The sequence below is a fragment of the Psittacula echo genome, assembly GCF_963264785.1.
Source record: "Psittacula echo genome assembly, chromosome: 5".
NCBI lineage: Eukaryota > Metazoa > Chordata > Aves > Psittaciformes > Psittacidae > Psittacula > Psittacula echo.
The window spans coordinates 50,448,754-50,464,263 of NC_137739.1; the positions used below are offsets into that span (position 1 = coordinate 50,448,754).

Below are 15,510 nucleotides of genomic sequence, written 5' to 3' on the forward strand. Positions count from 1 at the left end.
AAGCATGCCACAAGCATGAAAACTCTCAAAAAGACAGGAAATGCTGCTGTAATGTTTACAATGTAAATACAAGTTTGTGTATTTCTATTGCTGTAAAACGTAAGTGCCAGTATGTTTTCATTTATTTTAAACTTTGAAATATCTCCTTTGTAGTACTGTTGTAAAATATTGTGCTTCTAATGCTAAAGAAATTCTAATAGAACTCTAATCAAATTTCTTTCGCCTTTATTTTAAAGAAGCAGGAAAATACAGGTATTTCAGTATCCACTGTAATATCAGCCTAACATACATAGGAAGTTTCATGAAGGAAAGCCCAGAACAGCCAGGCTTATAGTCCGTATTCAGTGGCAGAAATTACAGTCTTCCAAGCATAGTATCATCTTATAGCAGAATACTACTGGTATTGTCTAGGAGACATGTATCCTTGTGAGCCATGAGCAGTACATTAACAGAAGTGAGGCTGCTTTAAGATTTTTTTAGGGAAAAATTCATCATGTGCTATTTCATATCATGCAGGTTTTTGTTATCTGGTCTGTCTGCATTGTTATTGCCTGCTTAAAGGAATATTGCATCTATGCAGATTAATTTTTCTTGCTGCTCTGGTTAAAGTTGTAAAATGATATTCATCATTACAAACAGACCATAGAGATACAATCTTAAAAGAATGACAGTCTTTCGTTCCGTGTTGCCATACATACCTTTCCTTTTATGGAACCAAATAATGTAGGGTTACCTGAGTAACATGGCTTTAGCTGCACCTTGTTCCTTTCTTTTGTACAAAAGGGCTGGTAATTTTCCATCTTAATTCCCATAGAAATGACTTAGATGATTGACAATCCCAGTCACAGCTGTCTGATAGGTTATTCTGGACATTGTCATGGGAAAGTAGACTTCCAAAACTATACATATAGAGTATAGTATGTTCTGAGAACCAGAGCTGACAACCAGTAATGTTTCTTTTGTATTTGTGTCATATATGTTGAGTCAGTACACCTGTAACATAATAGACTAGAAAAATAGGTTATTATATTTGTTCAACTAGACTCTCTTGAAAGTGTTACATCTTCCTCAGCACAGAGCAAGACAGTCTCTAAAGAGGTACACTGCAAGAACAAACACAAGATGTCATTAAATCCTATCAGTTCAAGCCTATAAACTCCACATCCTGAATTAGGTCCCAGATGATTTCATTTAACTGAACAGGAAAACAACAATTTTGCTATTTCTAGAAATTAAATGCATTATGTTGAAATCGTTATTATCTGGTGGAGATTGAAGACAGAATTTTAACCATTTATAATGACTCCTAGACCACAGAATACTAAAAGATATTTTAGTTTTTCCTCCAGTACTAAAATTTAGAATTTGTTTGTTGTAAGGAAATAAATGAGAGTTATTAAAGAGATGAATATATGGAGATTTATATGATAAATGCTGGATAACTACCTGTAACTGGTATTTTAGTAATATATTGGGTAATGTCTAAAAAAATGCTTTTCTCTGACTTTATTCAACAGCCTGCTTTACATTATGACTGTGTGATACAGACTACAGGTGATACATGGCATATCCCCTATAAAGACATTTTTGAGGAAAAATATTCCTATCAAGTACCAAGAAAATGGCTCTGCATCCAACAGAAATGATGAACAATGTAACTGCACATGCTGAAGCTGCCTCATTTTTTTTTTGATTACTGTTGCTGACCAGGAGAACTCAGCAGTACAATTATGGGATTAATGTGTGAGGCCTAGAACTGAAGAAAATTCAGTAACTGCATTGTGTCAAAATCATGCCTGCAGTAAATCTGTTAACATCAATGGTGGTCCAGCAGGGATGAATTACGTCCATTATTTCCATCTTTATGGGTGATTTCTGTGGCTTCTCAAAGTGATCTGAATTAAAACTTGATTTTTCCTCTTGCAATGTAAGTTTTTTGTTTTGCTTTGGGTTTTGTTGTTGGGTTTGGGGTTTTTTTTCCCTCAAGATTTTCACCTACACTGAAATGCATAAACTCTGTACTTCTAAGAAATTAAGCAGGACTTGCAAGATACCTCAGAGTCTCTCGGGCTGACCTTGCACTAGTGTTACGCAATGTTTGCCACCAGTAAAGGAAACTAACGGAGCCAGATGATGTGTATACTGTTTGCCAGACACATATAGCCCTAATAGGGCTAATGCTAATTTTAATTCATTTGGTCACATAGAATGCAAGAGATTTGTTATGGCAACGTACATTAAGATTTTTATTGGAAGAATAAGGAAATGACCAGTGGGATATTGTGTGGCTCTTTCACACTCTTAAATTTGCTGCTTCTGACAGATTTCATGTCACTGGAATAGTTTGCTTACGGAAATGCATGAATTTTTGGAACAAAAATTGATGATATCTAGAAATTCTTGCAGGCAACAATAGGATAAAACTGAACTTTTCACAGAGATTTCTATAAAACCTATCCCAAGTTATAAAGCAATAAAACAAGTATATATTACAGGAAAAGTGTTCCAAGTCATTATTTCTAAGTGAGTGTATAGTAAATGTGTTCATTTCTTGCACCTGCCATTTTAATGCAAGCCTTTCTTCCCCGAAAACATAGATTACACATTAATCTCAGATAAAATATCATGGGTTTGTTGCATTTATCTTGTACACTGAAAAATCCTCTATTTGAAACTGAGCTGAAAACCACACAGATCTTTTCGTATAGTACTTGCAGTTCTGAGCTTTTGCAGTGTCCCATGACAAGCTTCCTCAGGACTCTCAGCATTCAAACATGTTCCCTGCTATTTTTTTCATGTCACTTGTTCTACTCCAGGTGTCAGTTTGTAAACCAGCAGGTGTGATTTGCATACTTTCATATCCTTCAGGTACTGTGCAAAAACTCTTCGGGTAATCTGGAACCTTGGTTTTAAATTCATCATCTTGGCAGCATTCATCATAGACCCCTTTTCTGACAGAACATGCCAGCTCCTATGAGTCACCTGCTTTCTGGAGTCCACCAGGGAAAGCAGAGAGATTGGATCTACTTCTCTCACTCATCAAACTGATTTAATTCTAATTTGTCAGAAGATGGGTTTTGCAATTCTCTAAGTTGGAGAACTGCCACATCTCCTTGAAAGTGCAAATTCTGCTTTGTTAAAGTAAGCATCTGCTCCTCTACAGAACTGCTTAATTAGCAACTGTTGCTCTGTAAGAGGGTACTTACCCTCTGCATGAAGCCCCATAACAGCATAAACTGATGTGAATCAGCGATGTTACAGTCACAGTTTGGTACTAGCCCTGGTGCTTGTGCAGTCCTAAGCAATTCAGAGCTGGGTCTGCTGAATGCAAACCCCTTGAAAAATTGGGTTTGGCTAGGTCAAGACTAGTGTTGTTTCACTGAACTAGCACCATTGCACAAGTACCTGTGCAGGAGGGGGGCTGAAATGTCAGGCTGCAGAACATGGGTCCCTGCAGCTCTGCCTTAGGTCAACTTTAGCTGACCAGAAACTGGCATTTTATCTGTCATTGCCAGACATGTTCATCCACTGAAGTTTGGTTTTTACCTCACCCTGGTCACTAACAGACATGCATAGTATCAACATCTAATTGGAATAAATGCATCCTCTACTTCCTTTTGACTGAGAACAACATGCCTCATACTGATGATTTGGGCTTAATCTCAAAAACTATTCCTAGAGTTACCATAATACCTTCTACAACAGTAGTACTTCCTCAATACACATTCTTAGTGTATTTAGAAGATAGAATCTGCTTGGTATCTATTACTTTGTATGCAGTAGTACAGTAAAAATCTAAGGATTTTTAATGTCTGTCTAGTAGTTTATTAGAGTGATGGCCCACGCTGAATGCTGGAAAGGCAAGTCCTCCAATGTTGCAGCAACTGCTACCCCCAAAACTATGGCAAATGACACTGATGGCCCTTCACAAGTACTCTTGAGTTAGGATAACAGAAATTAGAAGGAATAATGCTCAGCTTAGCCTGCCATGTGCTATCAAGATGGAGACTCACTGGCAAGATAGCCTTGAGGCAGACTGAACTGATTCAGCCTGCACTGTAGCTGTTTTGTGAACAGCTTCCTCTCCAAGCTCACAGACTTGTTTATTGTTAAAAAACATCAGTGAGAACAGTCTGCCTCAGGATCCTGCAACACAGACTTTGACTTGTGGGGGATCAGATGTGATGAACACTAAACCAAATATATGTGATTGCTCTGCTGAAACAAACCCATACTTTGCAAGTTGATGGAATTGCTATGTAGATGGAGAAGTGTCGTCGCGCACGGAGGGAACACATGCACAATCAATATGATTGATAAAAGTGATCCGTTTATTGTGCTCCAATAATGGGTATATATAGTGTCAAACTGCCACGTACACACAGCTTCCCGTAGTGATTGGTTGGCATATACAGCATTGGGTACATTCCAGGTGCATCTCGGTGATTTTCCCTGCTCATATACACATCCTCCCCTCAAGGTCTCTGCTCCTAGTTCACAGACAATTTTTAGCTACAAGGTAGGCCAGCTGGTCTTCTATCTCTATTGGTTAACTTCCAGGGTTTTTCCACTGCTGGCAACTGTACACAACTGGTGTTTTTTCTCACTTTCACAGAATCTGTGCTTAATTAAGCTCAGACATGGGAACATGACCTTTGCTTGCTAACCATGCCTCCACAATTCCCCCTTTTTCTTTTTGAGCAAGTTAGATGGACGCTACACTTTTCTTAAGCATTGATATCACACATCGCAGCATACAACTTGCTATTAATACGAATAAGACTATTGCACATAATATCGTTACACCTTGCATAAGCAAATCTTTAAGCCATCCAGAAATTCCCCATCCTTTAAAGAGTTTTGTCAACCAATCCAAACCATCGTCTCTTATTAGTCGCTTGACCCCTTCTCTTAATTGTTGTATACTTTTATAAATTGACTCCGAATGATCTGACAAATTCATACAGCACATCCCTTCAAACTCTGCGCAACCATGTCCTTGTGCCAACAACAAAAAATCAATTGCTGCTCTATTCTGTAAGGTGGCATGACGAATACTATCGACATCAGTTAAAAGTCCGCTTATAACAAGTGAAGTAGCATTTGTCTGTCTTGCAAGCCAACAGCCTAGTTTATTTAATGTTGCTAAAGCTTGAGCTCTAGCTACTTTGGGAGCTAAAAATGAGGCAGCTATTATTTCACCCAGGTTCCAAAAATTTACTTTGTCATCACAGCTCAAATAAAAAACATGCTTTGACCTTCAAGAACACAATCCTCTTTTGTATATTATCATAGTGCTATTAGGGATAAACATGCCTAAGATACCTACTGTACATGGGCAATTATATGGGACTTTATACAGGACGGCACCCCCTGCCAGGCCCGATCCTGTGGCAACTAAGGCACAGACTCCGTTTCTGGCTACAAACAAAATCCCTTATTGAGTGAGCTTACAGGCTTTTATAGTATTCTGCCTAGCGGTTAGTAGTGGTTAGTTCCTTTGGTCACGAAACAATCTTATTGATCACGCACTTTCTCAGCTAATCACATTACTGTCCACGCACTTTTGCTTGACCAATTATTTCTAAACATAGTTCTTTGCCATCACTACTCATTATATCGAAACTTTCACTTCCCCTTGACTACACACTCTTTATCATGTCTTAAGTATACAGTCCTCAGAAATTATCTTGCTGTTCTCTCTTCGGTTCCATCCGATGTTCTTTCTCCGGTTCTTTCCAACTTGTCCCTTTCACTTCTTTCAAGGTTTATGGTTGATAAGAGTCCAAATGTTCAGGCTCTCGTCCAGGTCTACTGGTGCAGCTTCTTGTGCAGCATGGTGAAGATGGCTTTTTTTTTTTTTTTTTTTTTCCTTCACCCTCTACACTACCATTGTATTAGAATCTTTCTAGTTTTTGTCTTAGAATTTTCTAGCAGCTGCTGCAAATTTGCATGCTCTAACATCTCTTACAAGTAACAAATCCACACAGTACAAGGTATAGTTTCTCGTTAGTAACTGGCTAGTAAATACAGGTGGTTTTATACACAAAATCACAGCCTCCAATAATAGCTACGTTACAAGCACACATATTCAAGTTGTTACTTTTCAGTTACCCCCAAGTGATGTCCTGCAATCATTTATTTTTCTCTTCCTCTATTTTATTCTGCTCGGGGTATTTACTGTCAGCTCCTATAGCTGAGGTATCAGGTTTCTCCACTTGTCTGTCCAGCTTATGGTAAGGGTTAACAAACTTTGCAGGTAGCCACCATGGATCTATAGGTAGGAGGATACAAACATACCCCCTCTCAGCTCCTGAGAAGGAGCTGGGTTAAAGTGATTCAAAGGCATTCTGATGGGAAAGGAATGTGAAGCTACAGCTGCCTGCCTGCTTAGCAGCAGCCATAAATACCTGCCAGCAACCACACTTTTGCATTAACCCTTTCTTGTCCAAAATGTTAATCTGTTACCCATTAAAACTTTTACACAAACCCAACAACAAAAAATACATAGAACACTGTCTGTCCTCAACACACACACACACACACACACACACGCATATGTATGTATATGGGATCCCACAAACACACTCCATACAACTACAATATTCAAAACACAAAGCCCAGACAATCATTACTTCCACTACACAGTCCCTCATATGGAACGTGGCGTAAGGACCCTGTGAAGACAATCAAAAATCAGCTCCAAGCAGCATCATCGCAGTGTGAGGTTGCAGGCTCAACTTTAGCGGGCAGCCCCGCAGAGGCTCTGCCTCCCCACATCGCATGAGCCTTGGGCTTTTACACTGACCAAAATGCACACTCATTCCGATGCAGGTGGCCAGCCTACATGGGAAGAAGTGATCAGCAATATCCTTAAAAAGTCTCCAAGGGCTAACAGAAACATGGATATACATGGATATATATTTGCCAACTTCTAGTACATGTGGATAACAAAGAGACTATCAAATGAGTTGTATATGGGGTTTCAAGTCCCCAGCCTGCCACAGTACTCATATAACGTGTTCAAAAGGCTATAAGGGTACTTGTTTGGGTTTTTTTGTGTTTTTTTTTTTTTCTGTAGGGGCCAATTTGTCATCAGTAGGGAGGATTCCTCCAGGGTAGACTTTGAGGGTTGTTGTTGCTCGTTGTGGGGAACCCCCATGTCCCTCACCCTGTCGCACAAAGGGGAGTGTTACCAGGACTCCACTTCGCGTTTTCCTGCGTCTGCCGTTGTTGCTGTTGCCGTTGCTGTTGCCGTTGTTTCTGGCAGTCGCGCTGCAGCTCCAGGGCTGCCCGCTCGGTCGCGCGGCCCGAGAGCTCTGGCCGCGCCTCCCGGGGCACCTTCTTCCACAGCTCCCGCGCAAAGGTCTGCACCCGCGGCTCCTTCACTCGCAGCGCCTCGGTGTCCCGCAGCCGCTCCTCTCCTGGAGACAACTTTCTCGATAGCACCCCACGTCTCCTTCCATAATCAAAGAGGGCAGTAAGCCCTTTTCCTAGATCCCGCTTCTCTAAGAAGCACTTAAATAAATCAAAGGCCACTTGTCTTTCCATTTTTCACTGCTCTCTCTCTTTTTTTTTTTTGTAAGTTTTGGTACCAATGCAGCTCACCAGCAAGCAGGCCAACTCAGTGGGCGGCGGAGGCTCCTCTTTGTCCTCCAGGCTCAGAGGCTCCTATTCTCTTTCAGGATTGACCTCTGTCTCTTCTCCGGGCTTTACCTTAGGACTACTTAGTAGTCTGATTCTTTTTTTTTTTTATCATAGGCTCCTCTTCTCTTTCAGGATTGGCCTCTTTTTTCTTCTTTCACTGCCCGTTCTCTGCCCGGCATCTTCGACCAGCAAAACCGAGCATTTTTTTTTTCTTCTTTCAGCCCTCCGGATGCTGCTTCTCCGGTGCTTTCCCGCTCCGTGCGCAATTCTCCCAGCCACTACGGGTACCCGGGTTCCTCTGTTGGTCCCTGTTCGGGCGCCAATATGTCGTCGCGCACGGAGGGAACACATGCACAATCAATATGATTGATAAAAGTGATCCGTTTATTGTGCTCCAATAATGGGTATATATAGTGTCAAACTGCCACGTACACACAGCTTCCCGTAGTGATTGGTTGGCATATACAGCATTGGGTACATTCCAGGTGCATCTCGGTGATTTTCCCCTGCTCATATACACATCCTCCCCTCAAGGTCTCTGCTCCTAGTTCACAGACAATTTTTAGCTACAAGGTAGGCCAGCTGGTCTTCTATCTCTATTGGTTAACTTCCAGGGTTTTTCCACTGTTGGCAACTGTACACAACTGGTGTTTTTTCTCACTTTCACAGAATCTGTGCTTAATTAAGCTCAGACATGGGAACATGACCTTTGCTTGCTAACCATGCCTCCACAGAGAAGACTTCTGGAAGCTATATTCTGAGAGTAGCATGATTTCTACTCTATCGTGTCCGTGGTACTGAGCAGTGTCGTGGTTTAAGCCCAGGCCGTAAATCAGAGCCACGAAGTCCACTTCCCCCCCCACCTTTCTTCCGTCCGCTCCTGGAGGGACGGGGAGGAGAATCAAAAGAATGCAGCTCCCACGGGTTGAGATAAGAACAGTTTAATAACTAAGGTATAACACAAACCACTACTGCTGCCACCAATAATAATAATAATGATAAGAGGAATAACAAGGGAAGAGAATACGATACCGCCCGCCGGAAAAGAGAGCCCGACCGAAAAGAGGACGTGCCCTTCCGGGTAGCTCCCAGTTACATCCCCGGGCATGACGTGCTGCGGTATGGAATACCTCTTTGGCTAGTTTGGGTCAGGTGTCCTGTCCCCGCTCCCTCCCGGCCCCTCCTCCTCCCTGGCAGAGCATGAGACTCACAAAGTCCTTGGTCAGTCTAAACATCGCTGTTATCAGCTTTGTTCCTAGGCCAAAAGTCAAAAACACAGTGCTGCAACAGCTACTAAGAAGGAGAAAAACTGACTGCCGCTGCTGAACCCAGGACAGTATCCACCCCTTATTCCATACCATTCACGTCATGCTCAGATCCCACATTTTCCATATACCCTCACTCTCATCTCGGTGCACTGTTATCTTAGTGCACGGACCAATTCCTATAAAGCTACTGAGTCCATTCGGTTCATGATGTTGGGCTCCATCTCTTGTAACAGTCTTTCAGGGCAGGAGAGGCTGTGTGCAATGTTGGATCGTTGCCTGCTGATGCTGATCATTCCTTTACTGTAGAACTCGTCCGGTTCTATCAAAGTCCATTCTCTGTTGGGATGATGGTCGGAGGGAAGTCAGGGCCAGTCGCTGGTGCCCTGCAGGCTTCTAGTTGATGGGCTATAGCAGGCAACAGCGTACAATTGAGTTCATTGGCTGTTTTCCCCTAAAATCAAATCCCCTTGAGGTACGCATCGGACTTCCCCAGCTTCCCGCATTACCCACCAAGTATATCCAGGTCCCTGAGCAAAAGCAATCCCACGAGTGGGTTTGCCTTTACCTGAAGCAGGAATAACCCAGACTGTCTTCCCCAGCAAATTCTTCATGTGCACCACAGGAACTTTGTCCCCCTCTACAATATGTAAAAGTTCTGACTGTGCTGGGCCAGCCCTGTTGGCAGACCCTCTGGTGTTGACCAACCAGGTGGCCTTTGGTAAGTGTGTATCCCAATGCTTGAAAGTTCCCCCACCCATTGCTCTCAATGTAGTTTTTAACAGCCCATTGTACCGTTCGATTTTCCCAGAGGCTGGTGCATGGGATGCCATGCTCTTTGGCCCAAGTGTCTATAAGGTTATTCCGGAAATGAGTCCCATTGTCTGATTCAATTCTCTCTGGGGTGCCATGTCGCCACAAAATCTGGTTCTCAAGGCCCAGGATAGTGTTCCGGGCAGTGGCATGGGGCACAGCGTATGTTTCCAGCCACCCGGTGGTTGCTTCCACCATGGTAAGCACATGGCACTTGCCGTGGCGGGTTGGTGGGAGTGTGATATAATCAATCTGCCAGGCCTCCCCATATTTGTACTTCAGCCATCGTCCTCCATACCAAAGAGGCTTTAACCGTTTGGCTTGTTTAATTGCAGCACATGTTTCACACCCGTGAATAACCTGGGCAATAGTGTCCATTGTTAAGTCCACCCCTCGATCATGGGCCCATCTATATGTTGCATCTCTGCCCTGATGGCCTGAAGTGTCATGGGCCCACCGGGCCAAAAATAATTCACCCTTATGTTGCCAATCTAAGTCCATCTGAGCCACTTCAATCTTAGCAGCTTTATCCACTTGTTGGTTGTTCTGGTGTTCCTCAGTGGCCCGACTCTTGGGTACATGGGCGTCTACATGGTGTACCTTCACCACCAGGTTCTGCACCCGGGCAGCGATATCTTGCCACAGTGCAGCAGCCCAGATGGGTTTACCTCTGCGTTGCCAGTTGCTCTGCTTCCATTGCTGCAACCACCCCCACAGGGCATTTGCCACCATCCATGAGTCAGTATAGAGATAAAGTACTGGCCACTTTTCTCGTTCAGCAATGTCCAGGGCCAGCTGGATGGCTTTCACCTCGGCAAACTGACTCGATTCACCCTCCCCTTCAGCAGTTTCTGCAACTTGTCGTTGAGGACTCCATACAGCTGCCTTCCATCTCCAATGCTTTCCCACAATACGGCAGGACCCATCAGTAAACAAGGCATACTGCCTTTCACTTTCTGACAGTTTATTATATGGTGGGGCCTCTTCAGCACGCATTACCTCCTCCTCTGGTGACATTCCAAAATCTTTGCCCTCTGGCCAGTCCATGATGACTTCTAGAATGCCTGGACGACTGGGATTTCCTATTCAAGCTCGTTGTGTAATTAGTGCAGCCCATTTACTCCACGTCGCATCGGTTGCATGATGTGTAGAGGAGACCCTGCCTTTGAACATCCAGCCCAGAACGGGCAACCGGGGTGCCAGGAGGAGCTGTGCTTCAGTGCCAATCACCTCCGAAGCAGCTCGACTCCCTTCATAGGCTGCCAGTATCTCTTTCTCAGTTGGGGTATAGCTGGCCTCAGATCCTTTGTATCCCCGACTCCAAAACCCGAGGGGTCGACCTCGAGTCTCCCCTGGAGCTTTCTGGCAGAGGCTCCAGGTAGGACCATTCTCCCCAGCTGCGGTGTACAGTACATTTTTTACATCTGGCCCATTCCGGACTGGTCCAAGGGCTACTGCATGAACTATCTCACGTTTAATCTGCTCAAAGGCCTGTTGTTGCTCAGGGCCCCATTTAAAATCGTTCTTCTTCCGGGTCACATGATAGAGAGGGCTTACAATCGAACTGTAATTTGGGATGTGCATTCTCCAGAACCCCACAGCACCCAAGAAAGCTTGTGTTTCTTTCTTATTAGTTGGTGGAGACATTGCTGTTATTTTGTTGATCACATCTGTAGGGATCTGGCGACGTCCATCTTGCCATTTTATTCCCAAAAACTGAATCTCCTGTGCAGGTCCCTTGACCTTACTCCGTTTTATGGCAAAACCAGCTTTCAGCAGGATTTGGATTATTCCCCTCCCTTTCTCAAAGACTTCTTCCGCTATATCACCCCACACAATAATGTCGTCAATGTATTGCAGGTGTTCTGGAGCTTGCCCCTCTTCCAGTGCATTCTGGATCAGTCCATGGCAGATGGTAGGGCTGTGTTTCCACCCCTGGGGCAGTCGGTTCCAAGTGTACTGGACGCCCCTCCAAGTAAAAGCAAACTGTGGCCTGCACTCTGCTGCCAAAGGAATTGAGAAGAATGCATTGGCAATATCAATCGTGGCATACCACTTGGCTGCCTTTGACTCCAGTTCATACTGAAGGTCTAGCATGTCCGGTACGGCAGCACTCAATGGTGGTGTGACTTCATTCAGGCCACGATAGTCTACTGTTAGTCTCCACTCTCCGTTAGACTTTCGCACTGGCCATATGGGGCTATTAAAGGGTGAGCGGGTCCTGCTGATCACTCCCTGACTCTCCAGACTACGGATCAGTTTATGGATGGGAATCAGGGAATCTCGGTTGGTGCGATATTGCCGCCGGTGCGCTGCTGTGGTCGCGATTGGCACTTGTTGTTCTTTGACCTTCAGCAACCCCACAACAGAAGGATCCTCTGAGAGACCAGGCAAGGTGGACAGCTGCTCATTTTCCTCAGTCTCCAAAGCAGCAATACCAAAAGCCCATCGGTACCCTTTTGGGTCTTTGAAGTACCCTCTCCTGAGGTAATCTATGCCGAGGATGCATAGAGCCTCTGGACCAGTCACAATGGGGTGCTTTTGCCATTTCCTTCCAGTCAGGCTGATCTCAGCCTCCAGTACAGTCAACTCTTGGGATCCTCCTGTCACTCCAGAGATATAGATGGGTTCCACCCCTTGACAGCTTGACGGCATCAGGGTACACTGTGCACCGGTATCTACGAGAGCTTTATACTTCTGTGGGACTGATGTGCCAGGCCATCTGACCCACACAGTCCAGTAAATCCGATTATCCCCTACCTCCACCTGGCTGGAGGCAGGGTCCCTCTAACAGTCATCACAACGTTGGACACTTAAGTCGTATTGAAAGGGATTATTCTTCGTTATCATAGGAGCTGGAGTAAAATCAGCTCTTCCGCTCCATCTGGGAACCTGCTCACCAGAGACTGAAGCCGCAGCTCTCATGGGATGATTAGTCTTGACCCTTGTTCCTATTTTCAATTCATGCACCCGTTCCTCCAAAGCTGAAGTAGGTTTTCCATCCCACTTCGTCATGTCTTCTCCATGATCCCGCAGGTAAAACCATAGGGTGGCCCGTGGTGTTTGCCTTCTATATCTTCTGTCTTGAACAATAGGACGTCTTTTGTTAACAGCTGAGACGTGTGTTGGTACACGTGAGGAGCTGGATAAATCAGATAGATCGTCCCTCAATTGTTTGACATCCTGGGACAGTTTTTCCACAGCTGAGATGATGGAAGGGGTGAGATTGTCTTCGAACTCTCGGAGTTTGTGAATCATTTCATCCACTGTTGGTGTTACTATGTCACCCCAGGTTACTGTTGCCAATGAATGGGCATATGATGACGGTGCATTCCGTGTAAGTTTTCGCCACATGGGTCGTGTACATTCGACTTCATCTGGGTCTATGGGTACATCTCCGTTATTCGGTTTGATGTGATAGATCATCTCCACGATGGCTGATTCCCTCAGAGACTGGATGCCTTTGTCTAAAGTAGTCCACTTGGCCGAACGACTCGTAACATCATCCTTGTATGGAAACCTTTCTTTCACAGCTGCCAAGAGCCGCCTCCAAAGACTGAGGGACTTTTTCTCTCTTGCAATTGCTTTGTCAATTCCAAAAGAACTGTCGTGGTTTAAGCCCAGGCCGTAAATCAGAGCCACGAAGTCCACTTCCCCCCCCACCTTTCTTCCATCCGCTCCTGGAGGGACGGGGAGGAGAATCAAAAGAATGTAACTCCCACGGGTTGAGATAAGAACAGTTTAATAACTAAGGTATAACACAAATCACCACTGCCGCCACCAACAATAACAACGACAAGAGAAATAACAAGGGAAGAGAATACGATACCGCCCGCTGGAAAAGACAGCCCGACAGAAAAGGGGACGTGCCCTTCCGGGTAGCTCCCAGTTACATCCCCGGGCATGACGTGCTGCGGTATGGAATACCTCTTTGGCTAGTTTGGGTCAGGTGTCCTGTCCCCGCTCCCTCCCGGCCCCTCCTCCTCCCTGGCAGAGCATGAGACTCACAAAGTCCTTGGTCAGTCTAAACATCGCTGTTATCAGCTTTGTTCCTAGGCCAAAAGTCAAAACCACAGTGCTGCAACAGCTACTAAGAAGGAGAAAAACTGACTGCTACTGCTGAACCCAGGACAAGCAGCTATTAGTCTTTCCTTGGTACAAGTCAAATATTGAATCTCTGGATGCAAACACTTACGGATTTTCTCACTTGGCTACTTCATGGCAATCAGGCTGAATGTTAGATAATTACTTCAATTTTCCTATCCCCTTTTTTTCAAGTGAAAAAAAAAATAATCTGACATTAAACTCCAGTGTTATAGAATGGGAGAGCTTTGAGCATGTAAGGGTAGAAATCCTCAGCCTGGAGAAACACAGGTCTTCGAGAGATGTAGAAGCCATAAGAATCATGAGTGTTGTGGAGGGGATGCATGGGGATTATTTCATTACTGTGTCTTACAGTACAAAAGTGGCACCAAATGGTGCTGGTAGATAGAAGTTTCAGATAAAAGGTGAGGTTTCAGATGAAACCAGACAACACAGAACGTTATGCTGAGCAACTCTTTGCCATGGCATGTTATGGATACAAGAAGTTCATGTGAGTTCAAGGGGAGACTGGCAAGTTCATGAAAGAGAAATCCAGCATAGCTTATTAAATAACCAGACACAATCTCTGCCTTGGGAAGTCCCTCCAGACAGCTGGAGACACAGGGAGTGTCTCATTAAAGGTTGTCTGTAGTCTTCATACTTCTTGGGCATTCATATCTGGACATTGAGCATAGGGCTACAGAGACTTTGCCTCTGACCCAGCAGAGACCATCTTGCATTTTCATGTTCTCCGTGTTCCAGTGAGAAGCATCACAGCTTTAAACGCTTCATGTCTGCCCACAAAGTGCTTCCGTAACAAAGGGGACAAACTCTGTGTCCTGTAATACATAAGGAGATTAGAAAGCAAGGTAAAATATACTGAAATATTCAAGCAGACTCTTGATGTAGGGTGCGCACAAAATGCACCTGTGATCTGCTGTTCCAACAAAGAGTAAGCTCATCTAACTATCATCTTTTAAAACAGAGGTGTGGATATCAAAACACAGTTTTGAATTCTTTTGATAACCGACTTTAACAGCCTTCCCACAAGGAGCAGGGGAAATCCAAGACGCTGAAAGGCAAAAAGAGTGTATATTCCAGAGTTTAAATTTGGGGAATTTCCCTTTGTTCTGGACACCGATTAAAAAGATTCTTTTAAACACCACATTATTAATGCAGCTGCGGCAACAATTCCTCATTACGAGTATCTTAAACACGGTTTTTGAGGTTAGTGTATTCCTGTGCTTTAAAACTATACATATTGAGGAGGAGACGTGGAAATACTGTGTTTAGAAAAGGAAGCGCGGTTGTGCTTCCCTGGCTGGCTCCTGAAGGCTCTTTTCTCCGTCTTCTGCCGTTCCCGTCCATGTTCTCTAGCGCACGTAGAGCTCGTATAGCGTTTTCGATGAATCAGAAAACAGTTCAATCGACTCCCAATCCCCCCCCACTTCCACCTCCATCCGACTTCCCCCTCGCAGCCCCTCTGGTTAAACTCCTTCCAGCTGCCGCATTTCCCTCACGACACCGATGACATATCACGGTAGGACAACCCTTAGCCGCACGCATGCCTGAAGGATCCGGCGGCTGGAGAACGGCTGGGAAGAGGCGCCGCCGAGTTCGCGCGTGCGCGGTGAGGGCTGTGCAGCGTGACGGTGCGCGAGTGGAGCGCGCCTCTGCGCTTGCGCGGCTCGCGTGACCCGGA

The 15,510-nt window shown here is 44.6% G+C and overlaps 1 protein-coding gene across 1 annotated transcript in view; it reads left to right on the forward strand.

The window, feature by feature from the left end:
- PRORP (protein only RNase P catalytic subunit) overlaps positions 1–2,447 on the forward strand; it is a 56,763-nt gene extending 54,316 nt beyond the window's left edge. Inside the window, exon 8 of the mRNA XM_080619998.1 lies at positions 1,518–2,447. Coding sequence (XP_080476124.1) covers positions 1,518–1,646 — 129 coding nt within the window. The 3' untranslated portion in view covers positions 1,647–2,447. The remainder of the gene's footprint in view (positions 1–1,517) is intronic.
- The last annotated feature ends 13,063 nt before the right edge of the window (positions 2,448–15,510 follow it).